This window comes from Leuciscus leuciscus (genome assembly GCF_965113295.1).
Source record: "Leuciscus leuciscus genome assembly, chromosome: 13".
Classification (NCBI taxonomy): domain Eukaryota; kingdom Metazoa; phylum Chordata; class Actinopteri; order Cypriniformes; family Leuciscidae; genus Leuciscus; species Leuciscus leuciscus.
In genome coordinates, this window is record NC_138737.1 from 38509454 (window position 1) to 38527918 (window position 18465).

At 36.3% G+C, this 18465-nt stretch overlaps 1 protein-coding gene across 2 annotated transcripts; it reads right to left on the minus strand.

The window, feature by feature from the left end:
* Positions 1–202: 202 nt before the first annotated feature.
* On the minus strand, positions 203–17015 carry npy8br (neuropeptide Y receptor Y8b). 2 transcript variants are annotated; one of them, XR_014211406.1, is made up of 3 exons: positions 16869–17015; positions 4030–5642; positions 203–3915 (listed from the first exon to the last, which is right to left on the minus strand). XR_014211406.1 is itself a non-coding variant. In XM_082189048.1 (2 exons), the coding sequence occupies exon 2, from the start codon at positions 5462–5464 to the stop codon at positions 4331–4333; it is 1134 nt and encodes a 377-aa protein (XP_082045174.1). In that variant the 5' UTR covers positions 5465–5642; positions 16869–17015; the 3' UTR covers positions 204–4330. The 2 variants fall into 2 exon arrangements, 1 of the variants encoding a protein (XP_082045174.1); XM_082189048.1 differs by having other exon boundaries at positions 204–5642.
* Between the last annotated feature and the right edge of the window lie 1450 nt (positions 17016–18465).

The window sequence follows — 18465 nt, forward strand, 5'->3', positions numbered from 1 at the left end:
TGGACTATAATCTCTGGACTCTGCCCTGAGTTTCAGTAATCCAATTTATTATATGCGAGAAAGATAAAAGTGAATTTGGCTTAAGATCAGTTAACACAACCTCCATTAACAACCACAAATTTACAAAGAGACAAAAGACTGTAGGGCACATATGGTCAGATATGATGGGTATTCACTCTCTCTCTCTCAGCTGTCTGTTTCTGTGTCTGTTGCAAAACAACATTAACTGCATAGATCAAAACTTAAAACATAAAGTTAGGAATTAGTAACATGCATTAAGAAACACAAACAAAGTGCAAGATATGGAGAGGTTAAAATGTTTAATATACATGAAAGTATACATTCAAGAATTGAGGAAAAACATCAATAGAAGTTCAATATAAACTTTGGTCCTTTTTATATGTACATCGTTACCAAATATCCCATGACATGAATGATGTGCAAATGACTACACAGTTGAGAATACTTCAGGAAACATTAGATGGCCATTTGCATTCTTCATAAACCAAAGCAAAATGCTTGGCAAAATGTTAATTTAATTTTCTTGACTTGACTGATACTCAGTAGGACTTTGGTTCCCTTATGAAATTAGGCCATAATGAGTCAAATAATATTACACAGTTCTGAATTATATAAATGAATTATGATTTCTCATTTCTGTAAGCTATATATGGCACATTCCTTTGTCCTGAACAACAAATTATAAAGATTTACATGTGAACGATCAATGATATATAAAAGAACATTTAGTGTTGTGTTATAATATAAAATTAGGTGTGTATAGTGTTAAGAGCTGCACTGTCCTGGTGATTTTCAAATACTTCACTGGGTTTGTAAACAGCGTTATTATAGGCTACTGTTTCAGACTCATGAATGGAAATTTTGCGTATGTGACTTTTTATTTATGGTAGGTCTATTGTAAATGCTTTATTGCAAGCAGTTCAGATACCAACTTAATGCAAAACAGCCAACTGACCTCAGGCACACTCCACTATTGAGGCCAGTGAAATAACTCTGGAATAAAAAAGAAAATGAGACAAAAATACTGATTCACATAAATACCTCAAAGCAATTTTCTACAGGTGTATTGCTGAAATAAAGGCTTCCCATATTGCTGGCTTTCCAGTCAATAACTGACCCTGCAATATTTGAAAAGCAGAGAGAGAGAGAGAGAGAGAGAGGAGGGAGGAAAACTACTGACCAAGAGTTGATGCTTCTGAAATATACTGTATCACACCATAAATATCTTTGTAAATGGCGACTGAATGTTTAAACTTTTCCAGGTGAATGGTTACAATGTTTTTATGGCTACACGTTAATGCCTTTCACTCTTCAGAAACTCTCAATGCAACCATGCTTTTGAAAAGACTCAAGCTAGTACATATTAAACATAAATCTTCCCATTCAGTCAAACTACATGGACCATTTCAGCTAAACACAATGAATAAAATCAATATGAGTAAGCATGTAGACAAAAGTGAACAAACGCTATAGTCAGTGTGCTCTCAGTGCTATGTTTGCGTAGTAAATTATAAGAGCAGTGTTTCTCTGGGGACTGTAACAGAAGCAGAGAGAAAATAATTGATTAATATCAAGCTTCAGTGAGAACTTAGGCCCCGTCCCAAATGATGCACTTGACGTGGACCTGTGATCTTGTGGCCTTCGCTTGCACGAGTTTGTGGCAACATTTGTCATGTTTCATGATTTAGACTCATGACTCAAGAGCGCCCCGTGTGTTTGTAATGTGCCTTCTATGTGTCCTTTTGCGAAGACTTCACAGCAGAAGTCTTTTTAGCAGCTTATGTGGCATTATGTCACCAAAACATTGACTATGAGGAGGACTGCAAGGGTTGATGTGTCATTTGGGACGACAGGGCAATAGCAACATGTTATGGTTGGCAATACAGTGACAGATAAAAGACATTTCAAAGGTATTTCAAAAGAAAAAGTATGAAAACATCAGGAATATGTATAATGATCCATGTTGAAGTATACCCTTGTGAAAAAGAAGTACACTTTTACATACCTTTAAAAAAAAAGAGTACTTATTATGGAAATAGTAAAATAATATACTTAAGTGTGAAATTAATGTTATGTTTTCAAACACTTAAGTGCATGTTAATTGCAATTAAAATGCATTATAATTTGCATTTAAATTAAATGCAATTGTCTGAATTTTGGTGGGTGGTTTTTTTGTAGTACATCTTTATAGGTAATTTCATAATTATTTACTGTTTTTGAAATACTGTATGGTTAAATTGTACCGCCGAATGTACTGACAATCATTTATGGTAAACTAAAAATATACTTTAATGTAATTTCTATTGAAATTTGTATGTCATGTATATTAAATATGTGTAATTGCATATTTTTTATGATGAAGTTGCAATTTAGCACATTTAAATCAACACATTACAGTTAAAATGATAATCAAGTTCTTCACATGTGCTTTGTTAGTCAACACATCAAAATAAGTGTACTTTAAAGCCCAACAAAAAAATGATTAAAACATAATGATTAAAAAGTTAAACCTTTAAATTGACATTACAAAGTGCACTTTTCAAAAGTGTATTTACGTATGTTAAGAAACAGCCATGAAAGCGTACTTTAAGAGCACTTAAGTTTAATTCATATTAACTTTTCAAATTTGAAGTACATTACAAGTGCACAATCAATATAGTTAAGCACACTTCTTTTTCACAAGGGTACATTAGGGCTAAGTGACAATTTAGTAATCTTAATAAAATTTAATTGTAAATTAGACCAGAAACTTCAAATAAAGTTGACTGATCATTTCAAACACGTGACTTGACATCTGTCATTTGCAGAGTGTTTAAAAGTATTATTCTAATAAATAATAATATGATGTTTTGGCCACGTATACGTATTGCAAATACTACTTGCATGCACTTTGCTTTGTTTTAAGCCACAGAACTGAATATGTAATTCACTTGAATAGCTTTGGCAAATAAAGCCACTCAGCGGAGGACACGGCATATTTATATTGACAGTGAAACAAATTACACCCGTCACACAGAGCAACAACATGTGTAAATCATAGTACATATCAAATTGAAATAGCAGACATTCTAATCCTAATCAGTGACACAATGTGCTTATATAGTCATGGTGCTGCTGTATTATAACTAACTATTATCTATGTGTTTCAAATGTACACATTATACACGTATTGCTAGTTCTGCACCTTCCTTTAAAGAAATAGTCACCAAAAATCACCATTTACTCACCTTCATGTTGTTCCCAATTCAAATTACTTTCTTTCCTTGTGAAACAAAAAAGGAGAATGGTTGGTCTTTTCCATGCAGTTACAACACATTTGGATTGAAGCCTTTGAACCTTGAAAAAGGACGACCAAGTACTATAAAAGTATGCTATATTGCAGGTCTTCTGAAGCCAATGACAGCTTTGGGTGAGAAACAGACTGAAATTTAAGTCATTAAAGCATGTTCAAATAGTTCACAAGAGAATAAATCATTATTTTGAATCAGATGTTTACATTGAATCTGTTGATCGGGTTCAAAATGGCAGTCTGATTGATCTGATCGCAAAACATAATTGATTGACAGCTCACGGCGGGAAAGATTTCAAGGCTATTGTGTGATTTCGGAAGACTTGGAATAAAGCACACACGTCATATGATCTAGGTTTAGGATACTTTTATGGTGCTTCTCAGACAACTTTAGTCCCCTTTCATTGCAATTACACGAAAAGAGCGACAACCACGTTCTTCAGAATATCTACTTTTATGTTCCAGAGAAGAAAGTACGTCACACATATGACACAAGGGTGAGTAAAGATATTTGTAGGTGAATTACCTGTTTAACAGTGACAAGAACCTAAATAGTTCATGTCTTTTGCTGTTACTAAGTCAAACACTTCTTCCGCAGGCCTAACCTGGACAAAGACAGTGAGAAGAAAAGGCCTTCACTCAGTATTTCATTATAACGTCTCTGAGAGACGTCTTGCTCTAAATGGGGACGATAGTTTTCTGTGCCACTGAGAACTCACCATATAATGCGCACAACACCAACAAGTCAGTTTAGCAGTGGTTAAAACATCAACGCAATTTACTTCCTCTTCAGAGCCCAGCTTCAAGACCATTCCTTAATGTTTTTTCAGACCATTTCCGTATTTAACGTCGACATCTTTAAGGAACAAGATCTTGAAATTGAAAATGGAAATCCCCAAATTGGGATTCTGAACCTCAAATTCAGCCACGAAACGTGCACAGATCGGCTGGCCGTATTCTCAAGCCACCTCTGAGTGCTCGAAGAAACGTAAAATGTGTTTTGTAGTACATTAGACACGTTTAAATGGTCTCTTTCTGTTCCAGACTGTTCTTCTTTTGCGGTTGATAGGTGCTAGTGGAGCCATTGCTCAGGATGGACCCTTTAGTAATGCCCGTACTGACCGTGGACAAAGGGAAACTCTCGTAACTCTCCGGCGGCCCCCAGCAACGGCATCTGGAAAGCAGCAACTTCAGCTCCTTCTGGAAGTTATTGTTCAGGAATCCATAGATCACTGGATTGACACATGTCGACGCCATGGCGGTGAGGTGACAAGCCGAGAAAATGGCATTATGCTGGCATACGGGAATCGCCTCGTGGTTCCAGTCGAAAATAGTGTTGAAGACATTCAACGGAAGCCAACACAGGGCGAACGCTGCTACGATCGAGGCTAGCATGGCGTTGACTCGCTTTGAGCCTTTGGCCTTTTTCTGCCGTCCACCTCGAGCCCTATCCACCATGTCTTTACGTCGACTGAGACGCAGGAATATGCGGAAATAACAGACGAGAATGAGCGCCAACGGTAAGCAGTACTGGCACAGCAGAAGTGTTGTGGTGTAAGTTAGCCGATTGCCCTCAGACGGCCACTGCTCGATGCAGATGAAGTGATCGCTGAAGGGGTTGAAGGGAAGACTGAGGTTGTGGAAGGGCGAGTTTGTGAGGATGTTGAAGGAAAGGAACGGGAGGGAAATGAAACACGCTACGATCCAGATAACGGCTACAGCCAGGTAGGAGTGTCTCACGACTGGTTTCCAACCGGTGGGATGGATGATGAGCTGGTGTCTTTCCAAGGCGATTAAAACCATGGAGAAAATCGAAACTGTCACGGACATACACTGGACGAATGGCGTCACCTTACACAAAGCTTCGCCCAAAATCCATCGATCCATTAGGGTGTAGATAATGGTGACCGGCAAACACACCAGGCAAACGAGGATATCAGAGCATGAGAGGTTGACGATGAAGATGTTAGTCACGTTGCGCATCTCTTTCTGTCGGGTGATCACTAAGACCAGGCATGTGTTGCCCACCAGGCCCACCGCTAACATGGTGCTGTACGCGACGATAAGGAAAGTGGTGCTGCTGAGAGAGGTTGGACAGACGGGATCCTCAAATAACCACGAGCCAGAGCTGTTGTTCAGATGAGAGCGCTCCATCGCCGTTCGGTCGCAGTGCTGTCTCAAGAAATGTCTGGTTTAATCTCCAGGGAAGTGAGAAAATGAAGTGGAATCGTCCTAGCGTAAGACTGCTCCTTCCCAACGACAATTGTCCTTTAGTTTCCAAGTTGTCTCATCTTCTTTTCTTGCATCCCACAGAACTGATGATCTGTGAAACCTGTGGACAGAAAGACAAAAAATGGCTCTCAAGATCAGAAGAAAAACGACAACAGTATGAAAGTCCCCCACTCAGATTCATCCCGCCCATTAAAACTGAATAATGAAAAACTGAAAAATGCTGTTGCATAAAAGTATAAAAGTCTATATTTGGCCAGTCCAATCAAGTTGTATCATCTACCTAACCATCATTTTACTCAAACACACAAAATAATTTTGTTCCAAGATTAAACTTCTCTCTTCCATACAACAAAACAGCATATATTTATAATATAATTTTAATTGTTAGGTATTTTTTATTACACACACACACACACACACACACACACATGAGCATTTTTTTGCTTTTAATTTTACTCTTTTCAGTGATATTTTTTTTTAAATAAGCCATTTCATTCACTAACTAATAACTTTTTCATTGCCATTAAAGTGAAATTACTGAACCTAAAAAGAGAACATTTAAAAGAAAAATGTCAGACGGACTAAGAAGTTTTTGCATCTGAAGTCTTCGTATATAGGCTACAGACCTATGACGTCCCTGTCTCGTACAATCACATACACATAAGAAACATATTGTCATAAACCAGAACAAAATATAGAACTTTCCAAGTGACCTGTGTTAAAAGCAAAGCAGAGTGCTTATCCTTCTGTTCACAAGAATATTGGTAGCACTTTATTTTACAGTCCTGTTCCGCATGTGCATGTACTTATAGTAATTACAGCAGGTAATAACTTGCTAACCCTAAACCTAACCTTAACCCATAGTTACCTTATATTACCCAGTACTTTCTTAGGTAAGTACACAGTAAGTACACTTAAGTGCACGTTCTGTAAAATAAAGTGCAACCAAAATATCCTTGTTAGAGTAATGGGACACTGACAGACTGAAGCACCTTGTTGTCTTTGATATTTATTTTGTTCTGCTCTTTTCGACTCTAGTCGTTCCAATACTTCAAAGCATTATCTTTATCTCCCTCTTTGTATTCAACACATACAACACCAAAGTAGTGAATTATGTAACATTCTCTGGTAAATCAATTTTTTGGACAATCTATCACCCCCAAAAAGGCAAATGCATCACACAGGCAAAAAAAAAAAAAAAAAAAAAAAAACGCCTCATAAATTTTGATTGCAGCTTGCATCATTCATTTTTAATGCAGCAACAGTGGAAAAAATATAAACATCAACATTGTAACAATAACAGACACTTTTAGCTCAGTAACTCTACTAGAGAGGAATCCCATCCAGACTACACAACAACATGAATATTATTTAAAGAAATGCTTGACTTTACAAATCTATAGAAAAAAACTGTACTTTGGACCAACTTAAAAAAAAGTCTTATTTCTTACAGCCAAATGTATATATATATATATATATATTATTTTTTTTTCATATTTTTTTGTGCAATTTATATATATAAAAAAATATATATATAAAAAAATATATTATATTTATAGTTTGACTCAAACCTTAAATTTAGATTTAATATTAATCAAAAATATTTATTTTCCCAAAAGCTAAAATATTATACAAAGTAAAAAGATTAAATATTAGACACAAGCCAAAATGCTATTTAATATAGGTCAATATAATTTTGGGGCTTTTTACTAATTAATTTAATCATAAACAAAACCTAAATGAGCTATAATATGAAAGTAGAATTTTCTAACCTAAAAGCTTTTGATCAATGTTTAGTCCGTGTTAAATTTACTTTGCTTATTTAATGTTTGTTATGATGTCTTTTTTTTAAATGCCACATATTTATTATGTGTACTAAAAAAAATAATTAAAGAAATTATAAAAAATGGGGAAATTTTATATTAATAGTATACATTAGCCATCAAATGGGTTATTGCTCAGATAACATTAAAAATAACCGATCTTTATTAGTGCATCCCCAATAACTGACACAGAACTAGAACAGACTCTATAGGAGATGCTTACGTGATGTTATCAAACTTTGTTATGAAACTGTTATGGAAGCACATCAAGTTTAAGCCCCACAGCACCAACACACCTGTTGCTCCGAAGGTCGTGTCCCCTGGACATAAAAACATTCATCCAATACTGGGAAACTCTGTCAGAAAATGTGAGCAGAAAACCTGATAATTAAAGCTGCACTTGCAGCCGCACTCCTTCTCTCCATCTGTCTCACAGATTTCTTCTTGATGATTTCTTAAAGTGCTCTGCAGTAATAATATCTACTGAGCCTGCACATACAGTATAAGCACACTGGCAGGTGATGAATAACCCAGTAAGGTTTAACAATGGGTGAGAATCTAATTATGAGCAGAATTCTGCTGCGATAAGACCATCTGATTTCCTCGAGCCAGAGAAGAAACTTCAGTACAGCTAAAACACACATACAGCCACAGAGGCTAATGAGAATAAATCCTTTCGGTTTGGCCTCTTTCTGTCTCTGATTTGGCTAAGAAAATACTTAGGAAATGAAATACTTGGGGAAAAAAGGGCACTCTCATTAGCAATCATTCAAAGTTAAAATAATGGTTTGACCGAATGAGCCCCCAAGACTTTGATTGGACGGGAGAGAAATTAGAGTGTAATTCTGCATTCAAACAGCCAAATGACATTTAACAGCAGACACCAGATGCAATCATTGCATAAAGCTTGAGAAATTACATAATCACCACAACAATAATAGCTGTGATTGGCACAAATGAATAATTCATTAGACTATGTGCATTTAAATTAATTTATGATTGCAGATTTTGTCCTTTTGAGAATGTTGCATCTTTTGTCTTTCTTTTTTTCATTTTAATCCGCACACAGTGAGATTGGAGGATTCTCTCCATCTGCAGAGTCCTTTCCCCTTTGGACAACTTTTTACATATACTTTATTCATACTTTATTCAGTTATGCTGGGTACACACCAAAAGATAATCGGGCTGATTTTGGGCCGATTTCGCGCCTTCCGACAATCCTAGCTATGTCCCGATTATCTTGATGGTTCAACAGATTATCTTATCAGATTTTCCCTTGGTGTGAGGTGTGTTAAGAGTGTCCGAACCTGCTCGGAAGAACGTCGGAGCCGCCCTGATCGTGAATTGTAAATATTCAACATGTTTAATATTTACGATCACAAATCCTGATGTGTGGGGGGAACTCCCATAGACAGTATACGCTGATGACGACGAAACTTGCGAACATAGTTGGCAAACGATGCTTTTGGGAAACGCACCCCTGACTAATGTTTGGATGGTTGTGTCCATTTTCATGTTTTTTTCCCTGTTGATGTGCCGATGTGCCATCTCACGGAAATGAGTTTTTGCAGGGAGGGATGTCATAACATTATAATGATCTACAACAAAATCTAGCGAGCTTTGGTTATAAGTAAGCGCATATTTAAAGCCCCCCTGTGGTGAAAATCAAGCTTTTAATGTTGTTTATGTGCTTTAAGACAAACCATGTGTAAATTCATAAGTCGACACCATTGCTGAGTATTTTCTCCTTAAAACTGCAGTGAACCAAAGACAGTCTCAAAAACACGCTTTGAAATCGCTGGTGTTTCTGACGTCACAAACTACCTTGTAACCAATCAGATCAACGTGTGATCGTCAACCAGTGGATCTCTGAGCTGGTGTGAGTGAGTGGAGGCGGGGCTCATTTGCATATTCATAGAACTGCGTATCCTAAATGAGGCAAGGGTGTCGAGTTACATTCAAGATATTTTAAGGCATGACCAATTTTTTTCACAGATTTTTTTTTTTAAATATGTAATTTTGTGATCAAAGGTGAGTTTTAAGGGATACAATTATTGACTGCAGGGGGACTTTAAGACATATCCAACTATGATTTCTCGGATACTCGCCAAAACAGGTGTTTTTTTACATAATTTTGAGTGAATTTGTCCATTGAAGCACAGGAAGGCATGAAAGAGAGCTCAACTTCACGCACTGTCAGAGAGATGTTAAACTTCCCACACACCGTGTGAGTAACAAATTCCCTTTTGTGCTTGAATATTTACATTAGAAAGGACCTTAGATTAACATTATTCAACTTTCGTGATGATGAAGCACTGACCCGTCAACTGTACAGAGCGTCGTTCACCTTTGTTCACGTTCATGTTATCACAGCATTGCATTTGTTAGAATTAAAAAAATAGTTTCTGGCGACTGACACCGTTTCATACATTTGCTAACGCCATTTTGCGCTTGGCGAGTGTTAATTTTAGGCCCTGTTTTGTATTATGGAAATGAGCAGCGTGAAGATTCTTCACAAATTCACCTTTTGGGGAATAAATATAACATTGAAACAACATGACGGTGAATAAATGACGCAATTTTCATCATTCCCTTTAAGAAAAGCCCCATCAGCCCCTTTATGGAAGCATCCATCTAATTAGAAATAACTAGCTTAAGTATAATTAACACAGATCCCAAAGGGTTATTGCAGTTAACTTACAAGTGACAGTAAATCGATCACAGAGTCTCAGCCCAGATGTGCCTCATATACGGCTGATAAGCTGTAATAAAGCTCATTATTGCCCCCATCTCTAACCTGCCCCTCTCTAAAGGACACTGATTGTTTTCAATTAGGAGGCTTTAGACTCTGCCAATGAATCTCCTCCTGGGTGACAGTGTGTTGCAATGAAGCAGAGATACTCTGTTCAATATCTGAGACAAAGAGCACATGATGCACCATTGGTTGCACACACAAAGGTTTAAACATCAATAACATCTTCCCCCACAGAGCTCTCAATTCAGTCATCATGACTCCTTCATCTTCAAATAGACAACATGGAGGGAAAGAGAGTTCTGGCCAGCCCAGATCTGCTGTTGACTTGTTTCAGACACCTGTAACATGGAGGTAACCGTAAGCTTTAAATGTTAGCTGGTTTCTAGGTGGACCTAGCTGGTTATTTGAAAAATAAATGTGAAAAATTGATGCATCTCTCAATGGAAATACATTTTGTGATGTTATTTAAATCAAGAGGTGCATACATTTTTGGTCAAGATCTTGATTTTACAAAGCAAGAGTCCAGCACTCTGCAGAGTCTCCTCCAGCACATCCCAAACACTTTCAATGAGTTTAAGCTCTGGACTCATTCATGTGTGAAAATGATTCTTCAAGCTCCTCACAACCATTCTTTCACAATCTGAGCCGGATGAATCTTGACATTGTCATCCTGGAATATGAACATGAAGTGTCTTCCTAAATGCTTGTTTAAGAAATGAAAAGCTACAAACTCCAACAATTAGAGTTAGAAGAACTGTTGCAAAACATATAACATACCAGAAACATAATATCCTCCTGGGACCCAGGAATAGACTTTTGTCTACTGTAGTGGGCATTATTTTTTTGTGAATGTCTCTGACATCATACATGTCACATGTCACATGACCTGGGTGTCCTGTAAAGAGCACATTCAGGGCTTTTCAGAGATACCAAATGTTTGGAGGTTTCACCATGAAAACAACTTCTCCTTGGTCTTTAAAAATGTCTGACATTTATTTAGTGATCAAATGTAGCACAAGTATGGAAATATGATAATATATTGTAATTATAATTTAAATCGGATTACTTTTCAAATTGTATTTCATAAACCAACATCTCAGGAAAACGTTATGGGGTTTCAAATAAAAAAATGACTTTCTGTTACAGAACAGGGCGTTGATTTCATACATGTCCACAGTAGAGGACATCAGGACTTACATCATGTTTATCAGGCATTTTGGGAGACACAACAAGAGAATATGGAAATAAGTTATACATCAATATTCCTATGAAATATTAGATATTACTATTAAAATGTTGCTAATTATTACTCCAATTATTACACTTCTTTTTTCATTAAATGTTGCTCCAAGAACACATTAATGTGCAAATTAGATACAGTGTATAGATACATTGCATTGAATGGGAATATTCATTTATGGCCATTTTACCCACATATTGCATAAAGTAAAATGGTGCATCAATTCATTCTGTTATATCTTTCATAACATAGTTGAGAATTATCTTAATACAAATTTTGTTTAAAAAAAATCCTGAAACCCCAAAATGTATTGGTGATTGAAAAAAAAATCCCATTGTTTGTGCCTATACATATAATTTCATGTCATTTTATTTTTTAAACAACTTAGTCCTGGTGTCACTACAGAGGACATAGCATAACGTATGAATAAATATTATTTTTCAAAAATGTTTTTTTTTACCATTTGTTTCTTATGCTCTAAACAATGTGATGACATGAAAAAAAACTACATTCAAAAAACCTTTTTTTTCTGGGTCTCAGGAGGATAATCACTGCAATAAGGATCCAATCATAAACTCTTAAGCATTTGACTATTTAAATCCAAACAGCAACCTTTTTTTTTTTTTTGGCCGGGCAATGTATTTTTAATATAGAAAACATTTATTTTAAATTGTAATGATATTTCACAATAGTACTATTATACTGAATTTTAGATCAAATAAAGGCAGCCTTGCTGAGCAGAAGAGACTTCTTTCCAAAATATAACCGACCCAAACTTTTTAAAGATAGTGTGTATAAATATGCATTGTTAATGTTACATTATAGATGTTTTACAAGTGCCTGATCTGTTTTGGAGCGGAGGGCCTCATATTTTCTCTCTATGTAAGTAGTCACGTGGCATTTAGAGCTCAGGTAACGGATCTCTTCGGGAATTATAGATCTCCTTGTAAGAAACCAGCTGCCATGCCCCCAAAAACTAGCTAAAGATGAATTTTCCAGCAGGGCTGTCCGCTCATCCAGGGCATTGCTGGCGCAGTCGCTGAGAACAGCTGAAACTGCAGGTCCCTGTTGACGCTAGACTTCTGTTTTGCCAGAAGTGCAGGTATGAATTTTTAAGAGGTACTGCGTGAGTTCATGACTAAAAAGGAAAAATGAAGTAATGCTGAAACTTGTAATACATTACCACAAGCCATGCCTTTCTTTCTGAAACGTGATAGTACCTGGTGTGTGTTTGGAGAGAGAAGTGACATTGCCTCTTATGTCTGAATTGCTGCATGGAAAACATGCCACAACTTACAGTTTCTACCTTCAAAAACCTGTGTATTAGCATGCATAACGCAAAGAGTGCCTACATTTATAACAGAGCTTGCCATGGGCGAACACACCCTGTGATAGCAGGACGGTTTGATTTTTTTCAAAATTTGCTTTGATAGTTTTCAGATGTGGCACAACCTACAGTGTACAGTCAAGTGAAAAACATCCTATAAACATGCATGTTTTATTAAAGTTAATGAACAGTGGCGTGCCGTGCCGTGTGGACACAAATTCACAAAATCAGTGGTTTTATATTCTAAAGGGTAAAATCATGATTTGCATTCAAATACAGCAAGTTTTAAACATGTCTCTCTGCATGCTGTGCTTTTATTTGTTTAGAAGAACAGCATGAGCTTTACTTAACAGTGGGGTTTTAGGATTTTGAGCAATTTAAATCAAAGAAAAGTTTAAATGAAAAGAATATATATTTTAAAAGAATAATTAAAATAAAAAAAATTATATTAAATAACTACAATTAATGCATACATTACATAATATTATGTTAAATGAATGATAAATGTATATATACAATATATAATTAAAAATACATAAAAAATATTAAATAAACTATTAAAGAATCTGCACTATATTTATATGACTAATAAGCAATTTTTGCACTATATCTAGGTTATTAAATGAGTAAATCTGGGTCAACGATCAACTCTTTACTTCCATTAAAGAATTAGATGCTTTTCAGATCATTCTTACTTAAAGTGCCTCTATTATGCTTTTTCGGATTTGATCTTTCAAGCAAAGTGTTATATTCCTGTTTGTGAATGTAAAAGGTCTGCAAAATTGTTTGGAGATCAAAGTGCACGAAAAATTGAGTTATTGTCTCCTAAAAGAAAGAATCTAGTTACAAACCTACGTAACAATGTAACAAATTTGCATAATGGCAGTCTATGGTCTTCATTGGCTGCTTGTGAACAACGTCTACTTTTCCCCGCCCTCAAACGCTGTAGTTGTAGCTGAGACCGGAAGAGTTTGTTTTGTGTTGTCGACACGTTGAGAAGACGCTGTTTTCTGCTGAGAAAGCAAATCTACTTTGATGCACTTCCAAAGGATGAGACTCGCGCTGGAATTCATAAGGTAAAACTAACGCCATTGTTGAAGTTCATATCACTGTATATTAAGTGCTGAGAAAGATCTTGAGATAAAATTCAGATATGATAATGGGCGTTTGGTTTCCGAAACGTGCTGTAAGCGTTCGACCAATCACAACATGCTGGACCATCTGACCAATCAGAGCAGAGCCAGCTCTCGGAAAGGAGGGGCTTAGAGAGACTGAATCCTTTATTGAACCGTTTCAGACACTGTGAGAAAAGATGCTTCAATGTATATTATGGGAAAATGTAAGTGTTTTTGACATTGGATGCATGTAAACATGTTGTACATGATTAGAATCTCACGTGAGCTTAGTCACTTTATTTCACAAAGGATCTAAAAACGTCCTTAAGTGCTGCTGTTCTCTTTCCTTTTTCCAGATCGTACTTTTCACCATGATAAGGGAGAGAGAAACCAACTGGTTTTAGATCAGAGAGGCAGCCATCAGCTGAACGTGTCGAAGATGAGAGGAGGATCACGGGTGCACCTTCACTCCGTCAGCCATCTCACGTTTAGACTTTTACAGCATCTTAGTTTTTACTGAGATAGAACACTAGCAAGAAGGCTAGTAGACCTTATTTTGATACAGCTACTGCCTCTCTATGACCATAACCAATACTTATGCTGACATTTTTCAAGCATTATATTTAACCGTCAAGTCAGATATTATTTTATCACACGTCAAGTCAGTAAAAAACCTATAAGGAAACAGAGAACAAGAGTTAAACTGTTCCAGACCTCTGAAGCAAAAAATTATTTTTCAAATAATTCATTACATGTCACAAGAGATCAGGAAAGAAAAACTGGTTTCATAAGACTGGCTTCAGAATTCAAAAAAGAAAGAATTCTTGAGATCACGCATGCTATTTTTAACAATGCAGCAATGACTTATGAATCTGACTGTAAAATGCTTATTTTTATGAGGCAAAATAATATCACGATCACATAGGTAGAAGAAGATATATGTGACCCTGGATCACAAAACCAGTCACATGTCACACGGGTATATATGTGGCAATAGCCAACAATACATTGTATGGGTAAAAAATATCGATTTTAATTTTATGCCAAAAATCATTAGGATATTAAGTAAAGATCATGTTCCATGAAGATATTTTGTCAATTTCCTACCGTAAATATATAAAACATTTATTTTTGTGAGTGAATGCAGCACAATCGTGAACATAAATGCACAACTTTAAAGGAGATATTCTCAATGTTTAGATTTTTTTGCACTCTCAGATTCCAGATGTTCAATAGTTGTATCTCGACCAAATTGTTCTATCCTAACAAACCATACATCAATGGAAAGCTTATTTATTCAGCTTTCAGATGATCAACAAACTCAATTTCAAAAAAATTGACCCATGTGACTGGTTTTGTTGTCCAGGGTCACATATCTTTCTTTGTCCTAGACCTGTTTTACTGAAACATTTGTCTGTGAGTGTGAAGATCTCCAAAACTCGTACTTGTCAAACCTTGCCCAAACTGATCTGATCTGCATTCAATCTTAAGCTAAAATCAGAAGATATTTATAACTTACATTTGTTCCTCATGCACTTACTGTATTAATAACTTCATACAGTTATGTAACAGGTGTCTTTAGTTGAGTGTGAAATAACATTTCTAATGAAAAAGCAGCGTTTGCCCATTTCACCAGCGAGTGTGAATCAAAGCTTTTGATGCGTCACTGTTTGCCTTTGTCTTTGATACCTTGGGTTATTAGGCATTTATGAAGTTCAGACAGCTCTGAAGAGAAACACAGCCCAATTATAATGAGCACAGCAAACCAGTTATAAATATCTACTGTAGCATTCATGACATTCCCATCGTGGAAATGACTTTGAGTCTTCACTCGTTGGTGTGTTTTTTCAGAGCCAAGCACTTGTGTTAAGAGGCTGGCTCTTATTGAAAGAGCTATTAGCTTGAGATGAAAAAGATATTTGCATATTTCCATAGTAATAAAATGCAAAAGCATAAATAATGGCTATGTGACTGTAGTGCATTCTGGTGTACGGAGATTCAACATTTCTTTACTGTCTTGAATGAGAATGAGATGACGTAGCAATTCATTTGATCAACATACTTTGTTAATAACGCTAATATGCATATCTGAACTGTGATCAATCATGCACAAAAAATGCATGACCTCTTAAGATGTGGTTTTATTGAGGGTTCAGATTAAATGTATCAGTAGCCTAAAACAACTTAATCTCTACTTTCAACACACACACACATACACTGGTTTCCATTTTTATGGGGACTGCCCATATGTAATGATTTGACTAATGTAATGTAATGTAATGACTCCTAAATCTACCCATCACAGAAAACTTTCTGCATTTTTACATTTTCAAAACACTTCATTTAGTATGATTTATAAGCTGTTTTCCTCATGGAGACAAAAACATTTCCCCAAAAAGTCCAAATTTACAGGTATAACTAACCATTACTATCCATATCCTACCAGGCTGTAATACCAGGTGCGCGCACGCACACACACACACACACACACACACACACACACACACACACACACACGACATTAAACTGAATACAACAGCACAGAGCAGAATAGAAATAAACATAACAACAGATTAGAATAGGAACAGGAAAACAGAATATAATACAACAGAACAGAATAGAATAGAACAAATAAGAACAGATCAGATCAGAGCAGTAGAATAGAATAGAATATAATAGAACAACAAAATAACAAAAAACTGAATTTGTCAATATAGAAAATAACAGAATAAAACAGTTCAATAGAATAGAATAGAATAGAATAGAATAGAATAGAATAGAATAGAATAGAATGCAGACCGATGGTCATAACCATGATCATGCCAACTGACAGGACTGAACAATTAATCCGATCTGAACCGAACATCATCGTAGTCTCCAATTTCACGTTTACGACTTAGAAACTATGCAACATCTTTCATACCCTCTGCATCCATAAATGAAATAGGCTGAATCCACAATGCCACACTATAAAGATCGTTTTACCATGAAACAAATGCGCTAAATGTTTCGGCAAGTTCCCTTAATTAAACCCCATTTGTGAAACTCTGCCCACAGGCTTCTTACCGTGTGTGCCTGGCGTGTGTCCGTGCCTGCGGCTCGAGCTCAGATGTCCAGTAGCTTCTGTTCTCTGCTGTGCAGGAGTAACTGGTGGTTTGAGGAGCTGAGGTTTATCAAGCAAACCTGAGGCGCAAGAAGGAGGTGCTTTCAGATATCGAGCGCGCGAGAGGTGTGTGTGTGTGTGTGTGTGTGTGTGTGTGTGTGTGTGTGTGTGTGTGTGTTGACATTGACTTCACTTCCTTTTGGGGTTCTAGAGACCCTAGGCACTGAAAAATGCTCCAGTTAGGCTATATTGCCTTCAAAATCTTTTCCTATTTAAAACCCACACCCTCTCTTTTAGCACAGTGTTCTGTTGAAAAGGGTGTCAAAAGGTGTTTTACCCCAGTAAGGAATTTTTTTTTAACAAAAAGCAATAATAACAAAATTTTGCATATACATTTTTCATTCCTGGGTCGTCTGATTTCATGTTGGACATGTTGAAGTTGATATCTATTTAACTACCGGTTCTCATAAAATTTGGAAAAGTCAAGTGTCATTATGCTTTTTGAGCTTTTATGGGATAGTTTCGGTTCCCATTGACTTCGATTGTTTTTTTTGTTTTGTGTTTTTTTGTGTGTTTTTTGTTGTTGTTGTTTTTATCCAAATACTGGAAGTCAAGGGCAACCTATACGTTTTGATGACCAACATTCTTCAAAATATCTTCTTTTATGTTCCACAAAACAAAAACAAAAAAACATACTGGTTTAAAGTCCCACTGAAGTGCCTTGAAGATCCAGCTTTATTCAGTGTGTTGATGTAATTTCCACTGAAACAGGAAGACAGGGCGGGGCATATCGAACAGCTCCTCCCTTTTTTTATAATAACCAATAGCATTTAGTTTATATCACAGTTCGGCCAGAGCTGTTGAGCTCAATAAAGCTGCAGTTTCCTCCTAAACTCTAATCGTTTCTCCTCATAACCTCCTCCATATCGCTTTAAAATACAGTATTCTGTGCAGAATTCAAAAGGGTTTGATACGTTTTCTGGTCTGCGGCGACTCGATCATATGATCCGCTCTGTGTGTCATGTCTCTGGACCGAAGCTGCGGCGGTTCAAGTGACACTAACGTGAAACCAGACTTCATTCGCCCCGATGGAAAGCAGATTTACTCTATCTGAATCGTTCCCTATCTCCATAGTGAACTATGTGCCATTCACCATGTAGAAAATAGCAATAGCAAATGACAGATTTCAGCAGCAGCTTCAGCGTCCATTTATAATGTAGGGGGCGGAGCTTCAGATTCTAGAGAGCATTTGATTGGACAGAAAATCTGATGAGAAGCTGAAGTGCAGAGTGATGTCATCAAAATCATTGATCCATATTGGCGGAAGTGAGAGACTGTAAGTTTTGCTTATATCTTCTAAATGTGAATTTTGTCATTGTTTTGGAGCACACTAGCTTATAGATAACAGTAAGGCTTACATATTCATAGTAAAAGCCAAAAAAGTTACATTTTAATTTCATGGGGACTTTAAAGGTGCAGTATATAAAGTTAACATATTATGGTATTTTTATGCTTTAGTAAAGTAAAAAAATTACAGCACCTTTAAAAAAAAAAAATTGT